The 22,807-nt window shown below is 35.3% G+C and overlaps 1 protein-coding gene across 1 annotated transcript; it reads left to right on the top strand.

Annotated features, from left to right (window-relative positions):
* The first annotated feature begins 16 nt into the window (after positions 1-16).
* Positions 17-20,598, top strand: LOC106170577 (heterogeneous nuclear ribonucleoprotein K). The gene is made up of 15 exons (XM_013550471.2): positions 17-164; positions 6,866-7,051; positions 11,546-11,655; positions 11,813-11,869; positions 13,246-13,289; positions 13,775-13,847; positions 15,928-16,044; positions 16,300-16,428; positions 17,192-17,367; positions 17,600-17,743; positions 17,970-18,031; positions 18,209-18,378; positions 18,582-18,644; positions 18,887-19,056; positions 20,121-20,598. The coding sequence occupies exons 2-15, from the start codon at positions 7,024-7,026 to the stop codon at positions 20,155-20,157; spliced, it is 1,380 nt and encodes a 459-aa protein (XP_013405925.1). The 5' UTR covers positions 17-164; positions 6,866-7,023; the 3' UTR covers positions 20,158-20,598.
* The last annotated feature ends 2,209 nt before the right edge of the window (positions 20,599-22,807 follow it).

Below are 22,807 nucleotides of genomic sequence, written 5' to 3' on the forward strand. Positions count from 1 at the left end.
TCAAGTTTATGTTTTTATACTTTCCATGTTTCATAAAATTTGTGATAAAAGATGTGTTGAATAAACGATTTTCAAATATCCTTTTTATTTCTTAGAGAGGTATATGGTAAGTTCCCACGCGGCGGCCATTTTGCGATATTCCGCAAGAACAAGCATTGTCTCAGGTAAAGTCTACACTATTTTTCCTCCAAAATACCAATAACACGCAGAAAAGAAACCATTAGACATTCTCGGTATACAATATGTATATTTTTGAAGCATTTAGGGATATTTTGATATCCTAAATTTATTTTGATTTTTATTATATTTCTTTCAACCCCTTTCAAATTTGCAGTTCTTTTGTATTCCTTGGCTAAGGGGAAGGAGGTAGTCTCAGAAATTTAGTGTATCACTAAAAAATGGAGACCATTTTTATGTTCTATTTTGAATTTTTTGAACTGATGAAGCAGTTCATTTCTATCTAATTATGGTAAGAATTGTATGTTTTTCAATATACATGCCCCCCACCACTGGGCCCTTTTAAGCCTTTACAATCAATCAAGACATTTTCTTGTATTCCAAAGCCTTCCACTGCTATATATATTAGTAATTTGTAGTAATTTGGGTTTCATTTAATTTGTTTTATACCTTTAAGAAGAAATCTGCAGATAATTCATAGAAAAATAGTTTACATATAGAACAATATATCATTGAATTGAATTCAAATCCATGTCGTTGTTTTTCCTTTTTAAGGTAATAAACTTCATTGAAAACTGGATTCATATTTCATTTTTACTGTTTAAACTGGAAATCATAGAAATTTATGGTTATTGGCTACTAGTAAAAATTTGTTCTCATTTGTATACAAAAATTCTATTAGAAATAAATGATAAAGTCTTCAGTTTAATGATCACTTGATAGTTATTTTAAATTTAACAATATTGGTATCTGAATATACTTTGTTTATGTGCATATGTACGTGCAAGCTAAGTTATGCAACCAAGGCAAAAACATTTGGAAACAAGCCATGAAAGTTAAGATTCTTACACGCGTAATACTTGTGTAATACTGATATCATCTCACCTAAGCAATTAATATCACCAAAAAGTCATTCATCTTAACACGTTTTTCTTTTGTGTGTATTTAGAACAAGTCCATTGGTCTTATTTTAATAAAATACTACTGACTCATATCAAAGTTGAAAAACATTTTCTGCCTTAAGATTGAGTTAAACTGCAGTTTTTATCATGAAACCAGCATCTTGTCCCTGTTTCACAAAATGGTGATAAAGTAATCACAGTTATTCTGGAATCCATGCTTGCCATCAGACCAAGTGACCTCCATAGATGGCTACCCTCTGTAACAATCTCATAACTTAAGTAAAAAAAAAAAACAACAGGGACTAGCTTTGAATGTTGGAACAGATTCATGAACCATTGGTTAGTATGGGAAAATTGTTGTTTAACCTGGGAAAATCCCTTTTTTTTTTTTTTTTTTTTTTCTAAAATGAACAGTTTTTATCCCTTTAAGTAAGATTCTTTTAGTGAATGTATTTCCTAGGAACACTTTCAGAATAGAACTTTATACAAGATAAATCCATGATATTTCACTTCAAAAGAATTAGCAATAGACTAATCTATTAGTCACATATTTTTTCTACATAAAATGGATACAATAATTCATTTAATTGGCCTAATTTTCAGGTTTTTGAGGAAAAGTTCTCTGATTCCCCCCTTCCCCCTTTTTGGGTATAAAATGAGGGTATCTCTGTTTTGAAATTGTTTATTATTGACAATATGTTGATAGGAATTTGGTGTACCCCTTTAAAAAAAAAAACTAATGTATGATATAAGTGTCTATGGAAAGTGTAAATGAATAAAATGAAGTCTGTGCGATGACAGAGTATGAACCCTGTTACTCATTTTTGAAATTTTCATTGTATGAAGTTAAAGTTGAATGAATCATTGAATTTGATGAATGTTGGTGTCTCAGTTAGATTTTAGTATGTTTTTCCTAGTGACAAGTTGAATCGGGGAAAAAATTATAGCTATTAATGAAATTATTTTTTTCCTGTGTTATTCATGTAAATGGTGTACATGTAAACCTGCTCGTTTTAACCCATTTTGTCAGGAGTTCCAAGTTTTTAGTTGATCTGCATGTACAATATTCGCATTAACATGTATTCCTGTACAATAACTGTTAGGGCTTTCAAAGGTTAGAAATTCAATATCTGATTTATTTTTATACATGATATAAGTGCAGGTTCAGATATGTTCATAATGGAAGTATTATATACAGAACTAAAATGTACTAAGGTGTGCTTTAAATAGGCAATTTATTTTAGAGGTGGATGTATAGTAGATGATTAAGAATTAAAGTGTCACATGTTTAAGATATGTTTTGTAATCAATATTGTCATTTGTGGTTAGCAAAATTTTTTCATGCAATTTTTCAAATAGAAATTGGAAGCATACTGAAAATTGATCAGGATCAGGGCTAAGGGTGACCGTAACTTAGCAACAGTTAGCTTTTATATATAAATATACCTACACATATATATGCAATCTTCATTAAATGGAACTGTTGTGTGTGGGCATAAGGTATATAATATTATTGTGAAGAAATTGCAAATGGAAAGGACTTGTTAATGTGTCATTCTCAGTTGACAATGTCATCAAGTATTGCCAGGTAGAGCATGTACACCTGCTGGGGGACTGGGAATTGATTTTTCCTCCCACCAAACAAGTGCAGACTGTATTCAATATGACAGAATAAATAATAAAAAAAGGATCAATGTATCTTATGGACTGCATTAATTAGCACACAGACTCTGTACTTGGAGTTTGTTTTAAATGTCACATTATACAGTTTTCATCTGTATATTGTATTGTCAGACCCATTGTTCAGGGATTGACAGAACAAGGAAGGTAACCAGAACATGATTATGTCCTCATTATTGCATTAGTTACTGCGTGTATTGGTGAAGGCACGGTGTAGCCACAGTCTCAACCCAATATTGAACAGATAATGTGGCCTTTTATGATTGGAGGGTTCTCAGGTGATTGGCAGCTGGGGAGCAGAGTGGTATCTCATGATGCAGATAACATTCTCTTATCAGCAAGATATGACTGTTGTGTAGCTTGATTTGCTGCATCCTGGCGCATGTCTCATTATGATTTATCTTGCCCTCTTTTGCATTTCTTGGCATTTTAAAGGAAAGGAAAAAATATATCCTAAATGATGTGACTTTCAGCTATTTACCTTTCTTTCCCTATGCAAGAAATTTTGTTGAATTCTAGCCATCTTCTTGATGTATTGAGGAATTGAATTTTTTTATGAAGTCTGGAAATCAATATGATTAAAAAAGGGACAAATCGTTGTCCAACTTTGGTTTTATTGACCCTGGTGACTGCACATTCATTTGAGTTCAAATGAATGAACATTCTATGTTTCACCATTCCTTTATGAGGATGGATGCAATTTCTGCTGTATGATACATGCACATGCAGAAACTAATACACAGGAAAAATTTGAAGAAAAAATATGATTCCTTTCTTTTGTGAAAAAATATGTAATGATTTTCAAACTGTGATATTTCCCAGCAGTGCATTTTATTTATAAATGCAAATTTTTTTGTAACAGTTTTTTGTAACTCTGACAGATTCACCAGTGTTGGGGAAGGCTAACATACCCACAGATTCTGAGGGACGAGTTGAGCCTTGCATTTTAAAAGTAAGACCAGGCTTATTACAAGCTGTTAGTTGGAGTTGGTTTTGAATTTATGTCTGAATGATATCTGGTTTGCAGGCTTAAAAAACTGCACCAGTGGATGGCAAGATTGTAGAAGCTATCATGCAACATTGCACAGGTGGAGTTGTATCCAAAAATCTATCATTATTGACTGGCACTGCTATAGTTTTCTGTGGTTAGTCTCAGTTAAATGACCCGTGATGGCAGCTTCAGTTCCTTTGTTGCCCAACTATTTGATATTAACCAATTTTTGTGAATTTTTCATTAATGATATTGACCTCTGTCTGGAATTGTAGCTGAAGCATTTCTTTGATGTAGACTGGGGCATGTTTGTGGTTGTTTGTCGCCAGATGGAAAGGTATTGATATCCTATATTTCCCAGGTCACGGTGGGGCAGGGTACAGGTGAAAAAGGCTGAGGGCTTACCAGATACAAAATGGTTATTTCTTATATTGATGAGAGGCGTAGAAAAAAATGGCCTCTGGCAAACCTGCTTCAAGTGCTTTTCCAATGTATTTTGCAACATTTTGGTGAATTTGTAGTGAAGAAAAGATATTATGAATAAAACCTGAATATTTCTTACCTGCAGTGGTTTGTGTCAGTTGTGATAGGATTAAAACTAGGTGATTTATTTTAATTGTTTCCTAGCCTTATTTAAATCATGTCAGGTATCACTTAATTAGTCAAACAGTTGTATGTTAATAGAGGATACCTACTCTACAAACATTGTAAATGTGGATACCTGATAGACCCTCTGGACTTGATTACCATTTTTGTAACAGAGATTTTTCACTTTTTCTCCAAGATAAAATTGCAAGCACAGACTTCTGTTGCATAGAAAAGAATACTTGCTATAATGGGCTTGTAACATTTAGTTGAATAAACAGGTTTCATGTTTTTAACATGTTCTAGTCTGCCTTTATGCAATAATCAAGAGCTGTCATATTTTTGTGCCATTTATACTGTAGAAATGACATCCACACTGACGCTGTTCTTAATGTTGAACAATAGGAATTGTATCCTCCAGTCTAAAAATTGTTTCCATTTCATTTCTGAGAAAGCCTTGGGTGTAATCAATTTGAATTGTTTTTTATTATATTGTGAAAAGTAAGTGGCTTTCTTTGAATCATTAAAATGCCCTGAAGCTTGAGAAAAATAACACATTGGTTTCTTGTTCAATGTATAAAAAAGGGTGCTGGGAACAGGCCCTTCTATTAAAAAAAAAAGAGTATTCAGACAGATGTGAAGAAATCAGTTCTAAGCATTTTGAGGGGACAAGGTAACATTTTTTCAACAAAAATGATCTTATTAATGTAGATCTCAGTCTGTTAGTTCAATACAAAACCTATGGAAATCTCAAAATGCCTGCTGTATTGACCATACAGAAGATTCCCTGGAGTGGGTAATAAACTTTAGTGCTAGAACTGTTAATTTAGCAGGGGCTTCCTGAATAATTTACACCTGGTCTTAATGAAAGCGATGCAGAGACTAATCTGCCTGGAATTGCAAGTGCAGAGGTTTCAGTTGTTTGCGTATTCTTATGTGATTATATGGTCACCCAACTGTCAGTGTGTCATGCATCATATTTTGTCATTGGAAGCTTAGAAATGTTGCAACATTTGTTTGCGCAAATGAACATTTTTTTAAGGTTTGACTGAGCCAAGTCATTTTGATTTAGTCAAGATTGTGACTTAGGGGTCTGTAAATGTAGAAGTTGCTCAAACTTAATAGGAAAGTATTTGTTTCAAAATACTGCAATTCTGATTGACAATTATTATATATTTAAATATAAAGTTAAATTTGCACTCTGTAGGGAAACTCACCTTGAACTCAAGATGGAATACATAAGAGGTAAATGATTTCGTATAGAAGGTAAAATCTTAAGTCATGGTTAATTGCTTCCCTGAATAATGGCCCTTTTTTTTTTTTTTGGATATGTATTTTTAACGTAGTTAGTGTGAAGTAATTATGCCTGTCTTAAACATATATAAGATATGCAAGTGATCTGATTAGTATATTAATGTCAAAAAGAAGGGCAAATCAGCTATAGGTTTTTTTAAATACCCATCATGACACAAGAAAAGGAAGTATCCTTGCCAACCACAGCATACTAAAACTTTCATGAATTGGAGACTGCTCACTCCAGTGTTAAAGGGAAGAGTGACAGTTGCTGGTTAATTAATGCAGGTTCCCAAGGTAGTGCACTTTGTCTCACACTCCTGAATTGCAGGAAGTAAAATGTTCAGTGGATGATGAATTGAAATGAGATTAAATAGTAAGAAAACATGATATTGACTTGGTTGTAGATTCTCATGTGCTTATATGGGTATTTTTGCAAAATAAGATTTTGCCTGGCCTAAGACAACACTTTTTTATTTTTATTTTTATTACTTTTTTTATGAAGTTAAGCATAGATATGCCAAGATTGGATTTAATATGACAGATATTAATACTTATGACCGTAGCTGATCTTTCCGTCACTTAATATAGCTATTCTCCAGATATATTTTGTAAATAGGGCGTGGACCAAGAGCAGTATATTAAAGCACTCGACACTTCTTCAGAGATGATAATATAAAATCCATTTATGATTTATGTCATTTTACGTGGTCATTGTAATGTCTTTTTCATGCAAATATTTGCCCATCTTTTGCTAGATGCACTTTGTTCTTGACTATAATCAATGTGTTTGGATAAGATTGGGGTTTTCTCATTAAAAGCAGTCGGAAATTTATATTGTGGATGCTAATTTGAATACCAGTCAATAATCCCCTTTTGTCAAACTCTAGATATGTATTTGTGCCCTGAACTTAGTTTAAGTTCGCCGTTAAGAAATTATACTCGCACCAGAGGAGTGACTTGTGTTCTTCTGCATTGAAATGATGGATAGCAGAGTTGCTGGATATTTATTTTGCAAACAAGATGTTTTTCGCATGTTTACCTTTATCCTCGTCATCCATCTGCCTTATTTGGAGTTCAGCATTGATGAAGCCATCATTATTATAATTAGACCGACTTGTGATAGCCTATGAGATGATTTGATTGTGGTCACATGGGGCTTGTTAATTTGCTAGACAATCACCTGCCTGCCTTGCACCTATTGGCTAACATGTGGCTTGTATTGTGTATTGTTCAGGTATAAAACCACAATCACCAGACCCAAGCCCCGGTCCTCAGAGGTCTCCAGCAGAAACAAAGGGCAGTCATTTGTGTGAAGACCCACAGAAAAAGACTGCTGCTGCCAGGTGAAATTCTTATTCAACCCCAGTTGTGTTTTTCTGAAGTGAAAGCAAGATGGCTGATGATAGCAACATTCAGTCAGGTGAGAACTTTGATTTCCTACTGTTTTATTGTTGTGAATGAAACTTTCTGAAAGATAACATTTTAAGTTGCAGAATGGACTAGTGGCTTGTTCTCGGACAAGTTGCTGTCTAGAAACCTAAGAACTGTTGTGCTTAATACTGTGAATTAGAAATTTGAAAGTGGAAATATCTGCTCTTGAATGTGATTGGATATTATGCAAAGATAAAAAATAACTTTCAGTGCAGAACTATTTAAGTATTACTTTTGTGCATTTTCATAATCATTAATGCATTATGTCATGTTATTGCCTTGTGTTTTGTATTTGACAAAAATGTGGTAAGTCTTAATGGGGAAATGTGTTGAGCGTAATGCCCCATGGCAATGAGGGAGAAGGTAAGATAGAAGGCTGCAGCTGCCAGGTGTCAATGAAGATCATCAGGTGGATTCATAGATGCAAGATGGAATTTTCCAAGAATACCAATTCATCAACATTTCAGGAAGATTTTTTTTATTGAAAAACATATATACATTTATTTCAAGAATCTGGTTTTGCTTTATGTTTGATTTCAGGTGCTGTGAAAGGAACACATTGAAGGAGATTTTTAGATTTCTTTTTAAGGTTAAGATTCGAAGAGTCCTTGAAATAGTTCTTGCCACTTAAAGCCAACTTTCATAGTTCATTTGGTATACTGCAGCAAAAGACCATGTTAGTAAAAAAACTATAACTCTGGGAGAAATCATAGTAAAGATCGCCCTTAAAAGTATTCTCTGTAGCCTTTCAGTATTAGAACATGTTGCCATAGGATAAATACCATGTTTGGATTGACTTCTTTGCCTGGCACATGTTGATGAGGTCTTTAGTCATAAATACAGGAAAACATTTCAGGTGTAAATGGCCAGAACAGGTTGTCTGAAGAACATAATTGCTGGAAAATGTGTCTTGATGAGTGGGGAAGGTTAATGGGAAGTGGTTCTAGCTAGTAGGGCTTCTTGTATTGTAAATTTGTAACCTTTTGAGCTGTGGAACTGACTTTTTAAAGAATGGTTAGTTGTGCTGCTTATACTCAGCATGTTTGCTTTTCTGCCATTCTGATAATGTTTGACACTGCAGCTCTACATATTTATGAAGGAAACTGACCACTTGGCTGACCACTACTTTTAATTTGTTTCCAGCAGTTTGACTTGCTGTTTGCTAATATTTGTTTGAGGCCTCATTTCTGGTACTGCAGCGGTCACATTATGAGTTAATAGTAGGAATGAAAGTATTCTCCCTTTTTGTAAGTCCATCAGCCCAGTCTAATCAATTCTGCATACAGAACATGCAAAACACTTTTAGTGAATAGAATTTGAATTTTTTTGTGTGGTGAAAATCAATGTCAGTTTCAGTTCTTTATTGAAAATTTTGTTTTCTATTAACAAAAAAATTGAGCAGTGCAAAGTTCTAGACTGCCTCAGCAATTTTTTTTACAGCAGGTGAGTTTCCTATGGATTTCCAATAGCTGATTAAGGTGGTGAAATGCCACACATCTGTTCCTAAAGAACTCCACCAAAGAAATTCCGCTGGGAATCAATTGGTTAAAGAATCTTAAAATATTTATAGGAATGATTTTATATCAATATAGTATGTCAAACGAGCTGAGGAGCCGTAGTAGTCGACGTGGCATAGAAATCAATAGCTATTCTTTTCCAATCCATTCTGCTGCAGAATAGCTACAGCTGTATTTGTTAGTCAAGTGGCTTGAGTGTAGGCTGAACGTCAGGGGATTGCAAGGCACTGTTAAAGAGAGCTGTTTTAATGTACATGGCATTGATTTCTGAAATTGTTCTGAAATGTGTATGCTATGCTAGGAAATCGGGAGACTGAGAAATGTGATACAGCGCAAATTTGTTTCTATTCCATTTATTTGCCTTTGATACCTTGTCTGTTGTTGGTTGGTATTAGTAAACTTTGCCACCTCTGATTAAAAATAAACTATAACCTCCTGTTCCAATTTTCTTTTATGGATTTCTGTCTTTGTTCTTGATCAAAAGCCTTTCATTTACACGTGGAAATTAGCAAAGTTATCCAGTAAATTAAGTTATTTTAATTTGCATTAAATAAAAAGAAATCCCTGCCTTTTTGTGTTCTGTATTTTGCTGGAGCTTTGGAAGTCGAGTGTGATTTGCCTGTTGCTGGAATGTTAAATGTTATAGTGATTTCAAGGGGGGGGGGGGGGGGGGATTTTCTAAATCATGTAATACAAATTTTACACACCAGCACCAGTTCATTTCATGGGGTGTATCAACCAACTGAATACTAAAAATTCAAGGAGGCAAGGGAAAACTAATTTTCCCAGAACACTCAATGATTGTTAAGTATTTAGAACTGATTGTATGTCAGGTAGCAGAAGAACATTGGGTCAGGTGTCTGCTGCAGCTGTGTGCATGTGGTTGGTAAGGAAATAATAGATGTGTCAGCGTATAGAGTGGTGCAGTGGAGTGAAAAATCCATGTTATCTGCTGCAAATTGAATGGTCTGGTCTCCAAAGGCTTGTTGCTACTCGTTGATGGATTACAGCTATTGTTCTGCAGGAATTGAAGAAAATCAATTAGTGGAACTTGGGTTAGAGGATGTTGAAGATCTGCACTAACTTCAGGTGGCTCGGTTGGCTTGTTCAGATGATACGATAACATGGTTCGATCATCATAGTAATCTGGTAGTTTGCTTCAGTTGCTGTTCTCATTGTACACGGCATTTTAGTACAAAGTGCTGTTGTATTTGTCTTACAGTCTGGTACAGCAGTGGTCAAAAGCTTGCTTGGTTGAAGCTGGTCAAGAGAATAAGTCTTCATTGCTTGAGATTAGGGAAAGATTATCGAACTAGATCATTTGGATTTATCTTTGTATTCATATTTCCTGACAGAGCTAATGCCTGTGACATTTATATTGACACAGTGTTGCTAGCTTTCATGAGCACAGGTAATTTGTTCAGACCTAATATTTCTCTTTAATGGAATAGGGGGGTTGCAGTAGCAATCAATATCATAAAGGCAGAAGTGGGGTGTTAATGGGTTTCTGATTAATCCGTTCTGATATTTTTTTCTGAGAAATGATTTGAACCATATGACGGTTTCAGGTAGAGAAATGAAACAGGAAACTATCTAGCGTTGCTTGGTCATGAGTGCACTGTCATTTTTTGTGGTTACAGAGGATGGTCTTAGGGAGCTGAAGGTTTTGCGGTATTTATCACACAAGGTATATGTGGTGATGTTTCAGTTTCAGCACCCATTTTTATTGCACAGGCATGGCTGTCAGAGAAGCTTTCACCCATTTGGCTATGGTGACTGCAATTGGTTATCAATATGTCCTAGTCTTTTACAATCAAACCTGTGCGTCACTTCCTATACTGCACATATAGCTTTGTCAATATTGAAAAGTGCCGCTTTCCATGGCAGATATTGATCTAATTAGTGGCATGGCCAAGAACAATGTGTTAGCTCTGTGAGCTTAGTGACAGGAAGATCTGATGGATATGCAATTAACTGTCCTTGCTACACATTCTTGTTGGTTTGTTGTAAAAAGGAAAATTGTAGTTTTTTTAATGTTTTTTTTATTAGAAAACGAGGAAATTGCAGAGAAATAAGTGACAGCATCCGCATCCTGAATACATATGATATTTCCTTGGAAATTAAGACTTTTTTCTTTGATGTAAAGCAGAAATGCAATTTTTTCTTGGCTTTTTTTTTTTTTTTTTTTTTTTTTTTTGTAACTTAAGCAACCTGAGATCCCTGTCCATAAAGTAATTTCGACCTTAAATTTTTTTTACAACCAAAAAAAAAGGTCTGATGCCTGTAAAATGCCTTCAGTCAGGACCTGCTTATCTAGTGTGTGTGGTTCTGTTCAGTGAATTCTTTGGATAGAATTAAGAGGCCTTTGAGAAATTGAAAATAATAATAATGACCGTCAGAGCAAGACAAATGATATACAATCTTTTAGATAATACCAGTCTGATTATGCCAATGTGAGACATCTGAGTAGTTGAAAATGATATTGGTTTCTACCTAAGGAAAAAAAAGGTGAAGGATTTGTATTGGAAAGCCAACTGCACTGTGATATAAGCCTAGATTTAATAAATCTGTATGTTCTGTTGTCAGCTGGTGATAATAATGTCCTGGGTGTTTACAAGCAGCATCCTGTGCTAGGAAATGAAAGTTGTGGCTGAAAATCGGAGCTGGAGGATGAGGAAGATTTGTTACATCATCACGGAGTTGATCATGCTAATTTGAAATTATCTTGTGCTGATACATATTTCTTAATGAGATGGCACAAAGACACGGAATTTGTGGAGATTTGTTGATTTTTCTTTTATTGTAATTTTTATTTTTAACTATTTTGCAGCTGATGCATTTTTTATTTGCACCACCAACTTGTGGCTACTGTTGGTTGATATAACATGCTTAGCAGGAACTCTGAAGGCCTTCACCTTGTAGAGCTTTTGGTGTTATAAGTTTTCAGTTTTTGATTTTCTCTCCAGGAATTAAACGCAGTGCCAGCTCAGAAGACTTGGAAGAAGGTGGAGCAATCAAAAGGCCCAGGAGAGGGGATGGTCCAAGAACAGAATTGCGCTTGTTGTTAGCTAGCAAGGTAAGAAAATGTCTGTTTAGATTAACTACACTTTATTTTTAAGAGAAATGAAACAGAGAGACATTTTGCATTTAGTAATGTATTTGGTCTTTTCTAAGAAAATATATAGATATTTGTAATTATGTTAAAAATAATGATTTATCCTCCTTAATTGCAGAATGCTGGAGCCATCATCGGTAAAGGCGGTTCTAATATCAAGAGGCTGAGAAGTGATGTAAGTACATTATCATACGTCAGCAAATTTGGTCCAGTCAGTGCCTTCTATTTTTAATCAGAGTAATTGGCCTAGGATCCCAAAGCTTGGGGCACCCAGTTTTCATCAAAAATTTACACAAACCAGTTTCCACTTTAGTAGAATCTTGTAATTAATGACTTGTGAGATCACCTGTATATTTTCCAATAATTGGAAGCTGTGATCAATGAGAAGAGAGGTCTAATATAAGAAGCTGCATACACCATAAAGTAGATTATTATGTAGCCATTTCCATTCTTTGTAACAAAAAGGTCTCCAAATATTATGTGTATTATATTCCACTGTTAGTTTTATTTATTGCCATTACATATGATAGCCTATAGTTGCAAATTTCTTTTTTTAAGAACTCCATATTTCCCTTTATGCTGAATTGAAAACCTCTTTTTTAAAAAAGAAAAAAAATTGTGTGGTCTATTTTTGTAACATTGAGATTTTTCTCCTTTCCTTCTTTTTATTGAAGAAAAATTTAAAGAAACATGAAATTATTGCAATTTTTTAATGAACTGGTATTTGTTTTTCTATCTGATAGTTTAGTTGCCTTTCCTCCCAAGTTTTATAGGTCTTCTCCCACTTCACAAAGAATACTGGTCGCCTTCTACTCCAGCCCGCCACAGAAGATCAGCCCTCCTGATGTTCATTCGCCAGGTCTGGTCTCCATCCCCAGGGTTCTCAGGTCCTACCCATGGGCCCAGGGTCACACAATGTGTTGCCCCACATGCTATTGAAGCTTGCACTCTGTGTTGATAACACCTCCATTTTTTCCCACTAGATTTAAAGCAGTTTTATGCCGAGTCACACTCAAGTACCGAACAGATTGAATTGCAAAAGTGTATACTTTGACCAGAAGATTAGACTTGAATATGCTAGTAATAAAGAGTTTAATTAACTTAATTTGTGTCCAAGCTATACAGGAAGTAATCATCTCCATCCTTTTCTCCCAGGACCCAACTGGTTTAATATAGCTTACCTTGGGGGATCTTACATCCTTCTAAGTATTGTTTAATTAAGTCCATGTCTAATATTGTCCTTTTCTTTCTCCAGATTATGTACATGCAATAGCAGCTGCCCAGACTTGCAATTATATCATTTATGACCATCCAAATAGTTGGTTATTTTGTATATTTCATTCCACCACATTGAAATTTTAACAAATATTATTTTATTATGTGACCAAATGATTATTGTTTATTCTCTCTTCTTTGTCTTCTCCCATATGGCCCTGCCCACCAATCTCCAACACATCCAATCTTGTTGTAATGTCCAACATCACATCATGACCTTTGACATGTCCTTGACCTGACCTCGGATCATCTCCAACATGTCCGTCCTCGCTGCAGTACAATGCAAGTGTGACTGTCCCTGATAGCCACGGTCCAGAACGGTATGCCAGCCACAGGCCTTTATTCACCATGCTTATATTAGTAACTATGGTAACTCCTATATTGAATAAATAAAGAAAAAGGACCCCTCAGTGGCCGAAGTATAAAGCATGTGAAAAGCAAGAAGGAAAAGTGCAATTTCTTTAAAATCTGTTTAGCTGTATGGCAATTTTTTGGGGAAAATGCCATTGTTTTAGCCCGGTCCTTGCATTGTTTTCATAAATTTGAGATATTTACAGTCAGTATTTTCTTTCATTGCAATAACATTTTGTTAATAGTACCAAAGAAAAAAAATGGGAATCATTTGAGTGAATATAATTTCATGACTCAACATTTTAATGTTAACTTTGAGCATAAAGACACATTTTCCAAGTCATTAGAAATCACAGACATGTGGATGTAAGTTGCCTGCCTGACATTTACACAAGTGACTCAATCTACTGTTACCTACCTATGAACAAGTTTTTTTTTCTTCCTTTTTATTTAGTATTCTCACAATAGGAGCAGACTTGGGCACTGCATTGGAATGTCTTCTCGACATTATTCCAACCCTAGAAGATGTAAGTACACCTGGATTTTCCTAAAAGTTAGATTATGAACATTTGATAGCTTATATATATATATATATTCCTTTTTTGTCTTAACTCTCCTCATATGAGAGTACAAGGATATAAGACATAGCTAAAAGGTATATTTTGATATTAAATATCATTTTATAGATTAGAGACTGAATTTTTCGTCATGATGTGGAAGACTCTAAAATGTGGCTTAATTGACTGGCTTCAGGCAAATGTCAAAATCATGACTGAGCCTCATTTTGCTTTGTTACCCTGGCAACCACAAAAAAAAAGCCATGTGTAGGTGCTATTTTGCATGTTGTAGTGACTTTTATTTAGATTTTTTTTGTTTGTTTGTTTTTCACTTTAATGGTGTGTGTTGGTATAGTTCGGGGGTGATGCTGGGATCTATTCATGTGTGTTGGAGTGCATGTTTGTTTTATGTGAAGATGTGAACATTGAGCTATAATCGTGGTTTTTCTTGAACATTTCCCCTTGTTATCAGATCACTACACTATCCATGTGGATGGATTCTAGTAATAATTTCCAATTTTATCAGTCAAAAAACATACACTGCTGAAAATATAATTAATGTTTAGCAAATTCATCGTAGTTAATAGATAATGTGATCTCTCCCTAAAAACAAATAAATGGTTCAAGAAGGTTTCAGTTGTGATTATTTTCATTTGCAATTTGCTGGACATAGTTTTGGGTGTAACTGGGCATTTACGCACAGTTTTATTAAGCTGAACTGAATGCATTGCCAGCACACAACTTTCTCATTACATTGTATAGTCCATGATTTTGGTTTTAGGGAACCCCAAGTTTATGCATGTTTGAAAGAGTATTGACATATCCAGTGGTTCTTGTATGACGTATTAATGAGCTACCTGACTTTGCCAAATTGACTATTGATATTTGATAATGGGTATTGTTGCAATATTAGCTCAGCAAAGGTGGAGAATGAAACTGTAATGGGTTTATCATGAAATAATTATGCTCTGTACCCTGTTGCCTTTTGTTCCTTGTTCATTGGGATCTGCCGTTGCCATTGATTTTACCAACTGCTGTTGGTTCAAGCAGATGATTGTAACATATTCATTTTGTTTATTTTGTACTGAAGTGAGTGCAAGTCGAGAGTACAGTTGTGTTGTTGTATTGAAAAAGTTCCGTCTTCTCCAATACCTAATACCATGTTTATTGAAAATAAGTGTTCTTCATAGTTTTTCTAGTTCTACGTCTCCCCTTTTTTTTTTTTTAAGTTTGTTGTTTTGTCATTAGATTATCAGGTACAGAATGTTCTTTGGGCTAACATGCTGTCCTTGTATCAGTGACACGGCTATAAATGGAGGCTTTATTTAAATTATTCTTTGGAATTTGTTGAGCTGTATGATTGTATGACTGAACCATTAATGAGAGCACATGACACAGAACACATCTAGTGAAACCTGTCAGTTATTGAAGACACTTTAAAAAAAGACAGGCTTCATGATGACAATAATGAGAGCAGCATTTTTGTGACATGCTTAAAATCAATATGTTTTTAGCTTCTTGAAGTGTTTGTCATATAAAATTTACATCTAACAGTGAGTGATTTCTTCCTGTAGTTTCAGTTGTTTTTGTATTTCTCTTTGTCACTCTTTTACCTAACATTGATACTCAATACAGCAGATATTTTCCAGGACAATTTCTTCCTGGTAATTGGTAGATAGAAATGCTGTTTCCTGGGCAACCATGACTTAAGAAGGGATCATCATCCCTCCCTGTTGTGGAATAGGATTTCTTATGATTACACCTGTGACTGCTTATTTCTACATGTCACTTTATGACAAAAGTGAAAATTATATAAGCCTGAATGATAATGTTTGTGTGTGTGTGTGTGTACATGTGTTTGTTTGTGTTTGCATGTGTATGACTTACATATATAAATGTATCCATTTCTTTAATTGAATGTGATTCAGATAGGGTTGGTACACTCAACATGTAAGATTTTTTTTCTGTGAATAGGATGTACCTCTGCTCCTTCAAAGTATGTTTCTGTGTGTGTATATTTGTAGTATTTATATTTCTTTTCTCAATGTAGTATCAGCAGTACAAAGGCTCAGATGACTTTGACTGTGAGATGCGCCTTCTTGTGCACCAGAGTCAGGCTGGCTGCATCATTGGTAGAGCTGGATTCAAGATTAAGGAGCTGAGAGAGGTGAGTTTTATTACAAGCTCAGTCTACCTATACCTATTGAAAACACTGGTATCCAGACTTTGCATCCAGTCCTCTTTACATGTATTTATAAATGTGATCACAGATCTGTGTGATTTCCATTCAAGTAGAGTACTTGTTTTGTAATTCTGCTGTCATTGAATCTGTGGACCTGACTTACAAACATTTTGAATGCTCCCGTATACCTTTAATAGCATGGGAGTTTTTATTAGTAAAGTGTATTATTTGTCTGTTCAGAAAACCAGCACCAGTATCAAGGTGTACTCCCAGTGCTGTCCCCAATCCACAGAGCGTGTGTGCGCCATTGCAGGCAAACCAGAAAAAGTGGCAGACTGCATTGCTACAATCATTGAGCTGCTGAAAACTGTAAGTAGAATCCTGGTCTGTCTGTCAACATCAAGGACATTTCTAAGTTTATTTGATTTTTTTATATTGGTACATTACAATGGGTACATTACAATTTTTGTATTGGACAGTATATGTTATGCAAGTAGACATCTTTTTACTTAGGCGTGTGCCTTTTCCTCCTGAAATGCAAAGAAATTTTTGTATCCATTGATTGCTGTGTAGGACAAAGGATTTCCTTAATGATGTAAAAGAGGTTTCCGGTGCTTAAGCAGATTTCCAGTATTAATATGGATAATAAGCTTCATCATATTCTTAAATTGATGCATTGGTGGTTGTGAAGAGGAGTTATGATTTCTGAGTCCCTAATTATTTGTTAAATAATGTGCCGTGTTCTTTTTTTTATTTTTGTCAGTTCGATTTATGATAAAGCATTTAGAGCTATTGGTGACTGATTGTTTTTATGTTGGTAGATCTGGTAAATTCTGAGACAATTTTTGTTCTGATTTAAGCTTAGTTTGATAGAAAAGATAATACAATGAAAAAAATATGTATCATACATCAGCAATCTTTAAGAACCCTCACTTTGACAGAGCAACAGTTTAATCTTGTTTTTAAGACTGGATGCCTGAACTAATGATCCCATTAACAAGCTCAGAGCTGATTACTGCAGCACTGCACCTGCTGCCACCTGCAAATTAATCCTGGACCAAATATTTCCTGATTTGTATAATCTATACCTCATTTCTGCAACAGAGACGCTAATGACTTCCCATATTTTTAGGCTCCACCTAAAGGTGCCAACAACCCATACAATCCACAAGACTATAATGAGTTCTATGTGGAGGATTATGGTGGCTTCACTAGTTTTGACAACCAGAAAGGTGGAGGTGGTGGTGGCCGGGGAGGTGGACGTGGCGGAGGCCGTGGTGGACACCGTGGCGGTATGGGAGGAGGAAGGTAAGAGGATAGAATGCAACCCAAAGTGTTTTTGGATGTTTTCCCATTCACACTGTTTCTCCGCATTGACCTTGGAATGTTTTGTTTTTGGTTCTGGTTTTTTTGTGAAGGAGAATGAGATACTTTTGTCAATTTCTACTGCTTCCTTTGGAGCAGTTTAAAATTACATTTGTTTTTTGTAATAAAGAACATCTTTCTTCATTCAGTACACAAAAAAAATTCTATATTTCAGAATGGATGGTGGCCGTGACCGTGATCGCATGGGAATGGGTATGGGCGGTGGCGGCATGGACCGTGGTATGAGAGGAGGCAGGCCTGGCATGGGAGGACCAGGAGGATTTGGAGGAGGACGTGGTGGCCGAGGTGGTGGCATGGGGTGAGTTTGACTAGCGCCATATGACATACAGTGAAACAGCAAATATTTTGTGGCTGAGTTTCTTATCACTTGTATTATGCTGATGTTATATATTTCTAAATAGTTATTACATGTACTTATGCCATCTCCAGTTCATAAACACATTGTGAGAACAGTAAGTTTCTGTTTTGCACTTTGTAAATCATTTGTTCATTATTTCACTTAATGGTTTTGTTTGTGATTTCAGTGGCGGTGGTATGAATGGCAGTGGCTATGGAGGAGGTGGTGGCATGGGAGGTGGAATGAGATGTAAGTTTGACCAAGTTAAAACAGTAAAAGGATCAAATACAGAAAGATATACTTTATGCTCTAGGGAAACTGACAGTTCCATTATTTAACACATACCATTATCTGCACTACAAAACCTGTAAAATTTTACAATGGTAAAAACCTGATTTGCTGATGAATTTTTTTTAATCATTTCAGCCATGGGTCGTGGAGGAATGGGTGGAGGTGGTATGGGCCGTGGTGGTATGGGCGGCGGAGGAGGCAGTGGAGGAATGGGAGGTGGTATGGGCGGCGGCAGCGGAGGAGGAGGAGGAGGCATGGGCGGCGGCGGTGGTGGCATGAACCAGAATTTTGCCTCAGATAACATGGTAAGTAAGCAGCATACATTTTTAGCTTCTCTAAAGACTGTTGTACTTAGAGATTGCTTTATTTCTACTGTTCTAGATGCTAGAAGTCATCTGTTTGATATAAAGCCAAAAGACAGTTGTTATTTTACAAGAAATATAGGCAAAGCACAGTCTGTGTGAGCTTGAAACCTTTATGTTAAGAATTCTTTACCATGTTGTTTTAGGGAGATGTGGGCAACATGTTCTGCAATGCTACCACTACCACCCAAGTTAGCATTCCCAAAGATGTAAGTTCACCATATTTCAGTACTTTCAAGGTTATCATGGATGAAGGCAGAATATATACCTGTGATAGCCTGAAGCTGTTCCTTATCATTGTTTTCTTTAGACCTTTATGCTGTTTTCTTTTCTAATCAGCTGTGCAAAAGACATTTTAATTATAATTTTAAAATTAGTGAAATATTTTGCAGAAAGTGTAATGGTTTTCAGTGTGATTCACGTTACTCATATTCCTTGTATCTGTTTGCAGTTGGCTGGAGCAATCATTGGTAAAGGTGGCTCCAGAATCCGCAATGTCCGCCAGAGATCCGGTGCCAGCATTACTATAGATGAAGCTCTTCCTGGGTCAACTGACCGTATTATCACCATCACTGGCACCCAGGACCACATACAGAATGCACAATACCTACTGCAAATGAGGTACACCAGTCCTTAATTGCTAGCTGCTTTTCTATTTAGTTGCCTATACTGGGTTGGGAATAATAACTCGCATAACATGTTGAGAAAACCAAAGACTGTATATTTGGGTTGGCATCAAAATGTGTGGCTGTGTACAGAGAAGGTGTGTATTACCTTTTTTTTTTACACTCTTCTGACACTGATTTTTGGAAACAAATTAAGATAAAAAATCTCAGACTGAAGAGATTTCAAAAGATACATTTGCTTCATATATTCTGCATTGAAATGGTTGAAGTGAAGTGAAGAGCCTTATGTGTGACAAGTCAAGTGGTTTTCTCAAGTGTTTTTTTGCACTGACAGCAAATTTGATAACTCCGAGTGACATTTTCCTCACATCAGTTCTATACCGTTCGATTAACAATATAATGACCTCTGGATGAACTTTTTTTTACTCCGGCATGCCAATTTAATTCTTTACCAGTGATGACAGTGTGAAGAGCTACTGATAGCTTGAACAATTAGTTAGAACTGGAGGCCCTTCTAACAGTAGAACCTTCAGTGCTATGTCTGTTGCTGCTGCTGAGACTGCTACTGCTGCATTTTAAATCCTAGCATGTCATGACTGGTTTGGAAGACTAGTGATTTTGTTGTTCTACATTTGCAAAACAATAAGTCACTATCTTCCCAAATCATGCATAGATTTAGCATCAAACTAACCTGCCTGCTACTAATACAGCTACACCAGTAGGACAAAACTGAACCCTGGAGAAGGAAAATCTGGTGGAGAGCTGCATTCATGCACCCTAATGATAGCCATAGACTGCTTGCTGCAGAACTAATGTTTATAAATTCTTACTCATATAGCAAGGTTGCTAATTAAGGAATTGACGCAACTGGGAAATGCCTGAATTCAAATAAAAAAGTATTATAAAGCTTCCAATTACCTCTACCCATTTGAAGGAGCTTGCAATTTTAGGCTGCTTTCAAATACATTTAATTAAATTAATTTTTTTAATACTTAAGAAGTTTTTAATTGGAATTCAGTATGAAATTTTAATGTCCTATTTGAAATTATTTATTTTCAGTGTGAAGCAATACAGCAAAGGAGAGGCCAACTTTTAATCGCTACCATCAGAAAAAGATCTTTGAGTAGAATTTGACTGGGTGCTATGAACACAGTCAGAAGTGGAGAGATTTAGAGACTTCTGCTGAAATAATTGAAATGCTACCTGGAGAAACTTTTCTTATAAATACTGGATTTTTATTTGTATAAATACTTCTTTTTTAGAAAATAGACGAAGAAAAGAATATATGAAGACTGAGTTAGAGTTATTCAGAGATCACTGTGAAGATATTTTTGAAGTATGCCCAACTTTTTTTTTAATTAAATGCACAAGATGTTTGTTCTTATTTGAAAATTTGGACTAAAACTTCTGTGTGGTATTCAACTGGTGAAATGTTAGAATCAGTAACTTCCAGAGTAACTTTAGATAAGCTTACTCAGATTATTTTGTATATGGTTTTATATACATACTGGGAAATAAAACTTTGTACATAGACTGATTTTGTTAGCCTTGTGTTATGATTTTAATCAGAAGTGTCACCAAAATGATTTTGTCTTGATTATTGGAAAAAAAAATTAAATGCACAAATACACCTCTTGTATGTGCCAGAAGAAGACTAAATTTGCCTACTTTTGAAATGGACAATACATCTTAACTTGAACAACTTGGAAATAAAAAAATGTAATCCCGTTCCGATTGTTTTTTATAAGTTTAAAAAAATTGAAATCCAATTTCTACTACAGATCTCCCATGACAACCTGTCCCAATGAGGATTCTTCATTCTCACTATTGTCAGACAAATATTAGTAATATATAATAACTTAATAAGGTTTCTTCCTTTTTAATTTTTGGGGATCATGTTTTACAGTTATGCCATTGATGTCCTTTTCTGAGGGATTTTTAAAATGTACACTGGTAAAATATAAATCTTTTTGGCACAACGCAGTGAGACCGAGAAGCTTGTAGAGAAAGAATCAGACATGGTAGGTTATCTTTTTGTGAAACAATATTTGGAGTTTTGTCAGAGAAAAGATTTTTTGCAAATGATTTGAAGTGATACTTAAAAAGAGGGGGTATTTTAAATTTGCTTTATAAAATGCTTGGTGATGGACACAATTATATGCATAAAGATTAAAGTTGGGGCTGTTTAAAGGAGCTTTTGCACTTAAAGACAGGAAGAAAGATACATATATTTCTGGACACGTCGGTTATATTTCCTCAAAGACAGCTTGCTGCACATCTTAAATAACGAAGGGGTGTTTGTGTGTGTGTGGGGGGGGGGGGTAGGCAATATTGGGAAGTTACGCTATACGATCTTAGATGTTTCGTTCTTCAAAATTAGGCTCATTTACTGACTACAACATTTGAACACCTAATACCAAAATTCACATGGTAGAAACACAATGGAACACTTTTGAGATTCAATTTATATTTGTAATATTGGTCCATTAAGAAGTTGTTCAGAGAAAATTAGCTCTTAATGCTCGTGTAACTTGGAATGCTAGTCTAAAATCCTGAAAAGAAACCTTTGCATATTTTCATTTAATCGATATGATAATCCCTGTCATCAGTCATCTTGTTGGTGTATTTTCCCTGAATAGTCTGCTACAATAATTGAAAAATGATACATAAAATGATAAGAAAGGATGAACGCGTGCGACCTCTGACTCATTTTTTCATTACTGTAATTATTTACACTGATAGAGAAAAAAAGCGTTGAAGATAACAGAAATTGCACTGCACAAAGGTACATGTAAATGTGTACTCGATAAAAACAAGGAGTAACAACTTGTAACTCATTGATAAAAAGAAGTTGAAATATAAAGGAATATTTAGCGGAGTTGCATTTTGGTTTGCTCTTGATCATTCCCCGATCAGTTCCTTCTCACAACATGATAACCCACAAACAAAGGTACCCCGTCCCTCCTACCCTCTGATATCATGGCCCCCGAAAATACTACACTGTGATTTTCAACATTTTTGTAACAGCTATTATCGCATCCTGTGGTCAGAGAATACGTCCCTCCCATGTACTGGGTCTCTTTGATTACTTTGAAATTATGTAGTAAGGGACGATGACGAGCCATACAGGGCATTATCTGTATTCTAGTATGGCTTGACATGCAAAGTAAGACATGTATATTTAATAACGAGAATGTACCCTATTGAACTTTGACATGCAACTGCAATATACTTTTCCATTTAATAGAATAATAATAATTATTAATGATCATGACACCATAATCATGTCTGGTATCATTTCGTTAAATTTCAAATGCAGTTTGGAGTACAAATAATACTAAGGTTTACTGTCGTTAAAATTTAGATACGCAAAAAATACTTCAGCCGTTTATTTTCTAATACCATGTCTTGATTTGTACCAGAGCTTCTTTCGAGACGTTCACCCGAATTTTTTTGCTTTTAATAGCCAAGAAAAGGCGTGCTTTATCATTTTCCTCAGAATAGCTCTTAGAAGAAAACTATTCACATATAAGGAAGACCTGTTGGTTAAATCTATTAAACAATTTACTGTCGCCATGTTGCCATGAACTTTCCAAGATAGAACGTTATCTGTTCGTTTAATTTGTTTTCATAACCGTAATATTACATTGATATTACTCTTAATGGTTGAGGCTGGTTATAGAACGCAATAAAGGAACATTATTGGCAAAAGTACTGTTACATGCGACTGAAAGGTGTTTCAGAGT

Source organism: Lingula anatina, chromosome 1, assembly GCF_051362555.1.
Source record: "Lingula anatina isolate TDL-2025a chromosome 1, LinAna3.0, whole genome shotgun sequence".
In the NCBI taxonomy this organism is placed as follows: Eukaryota; Metazoa; Brachiopoda; class Lingulata; order Lingulida; family Lingulidae; genus Lingula; species Lingula anatina.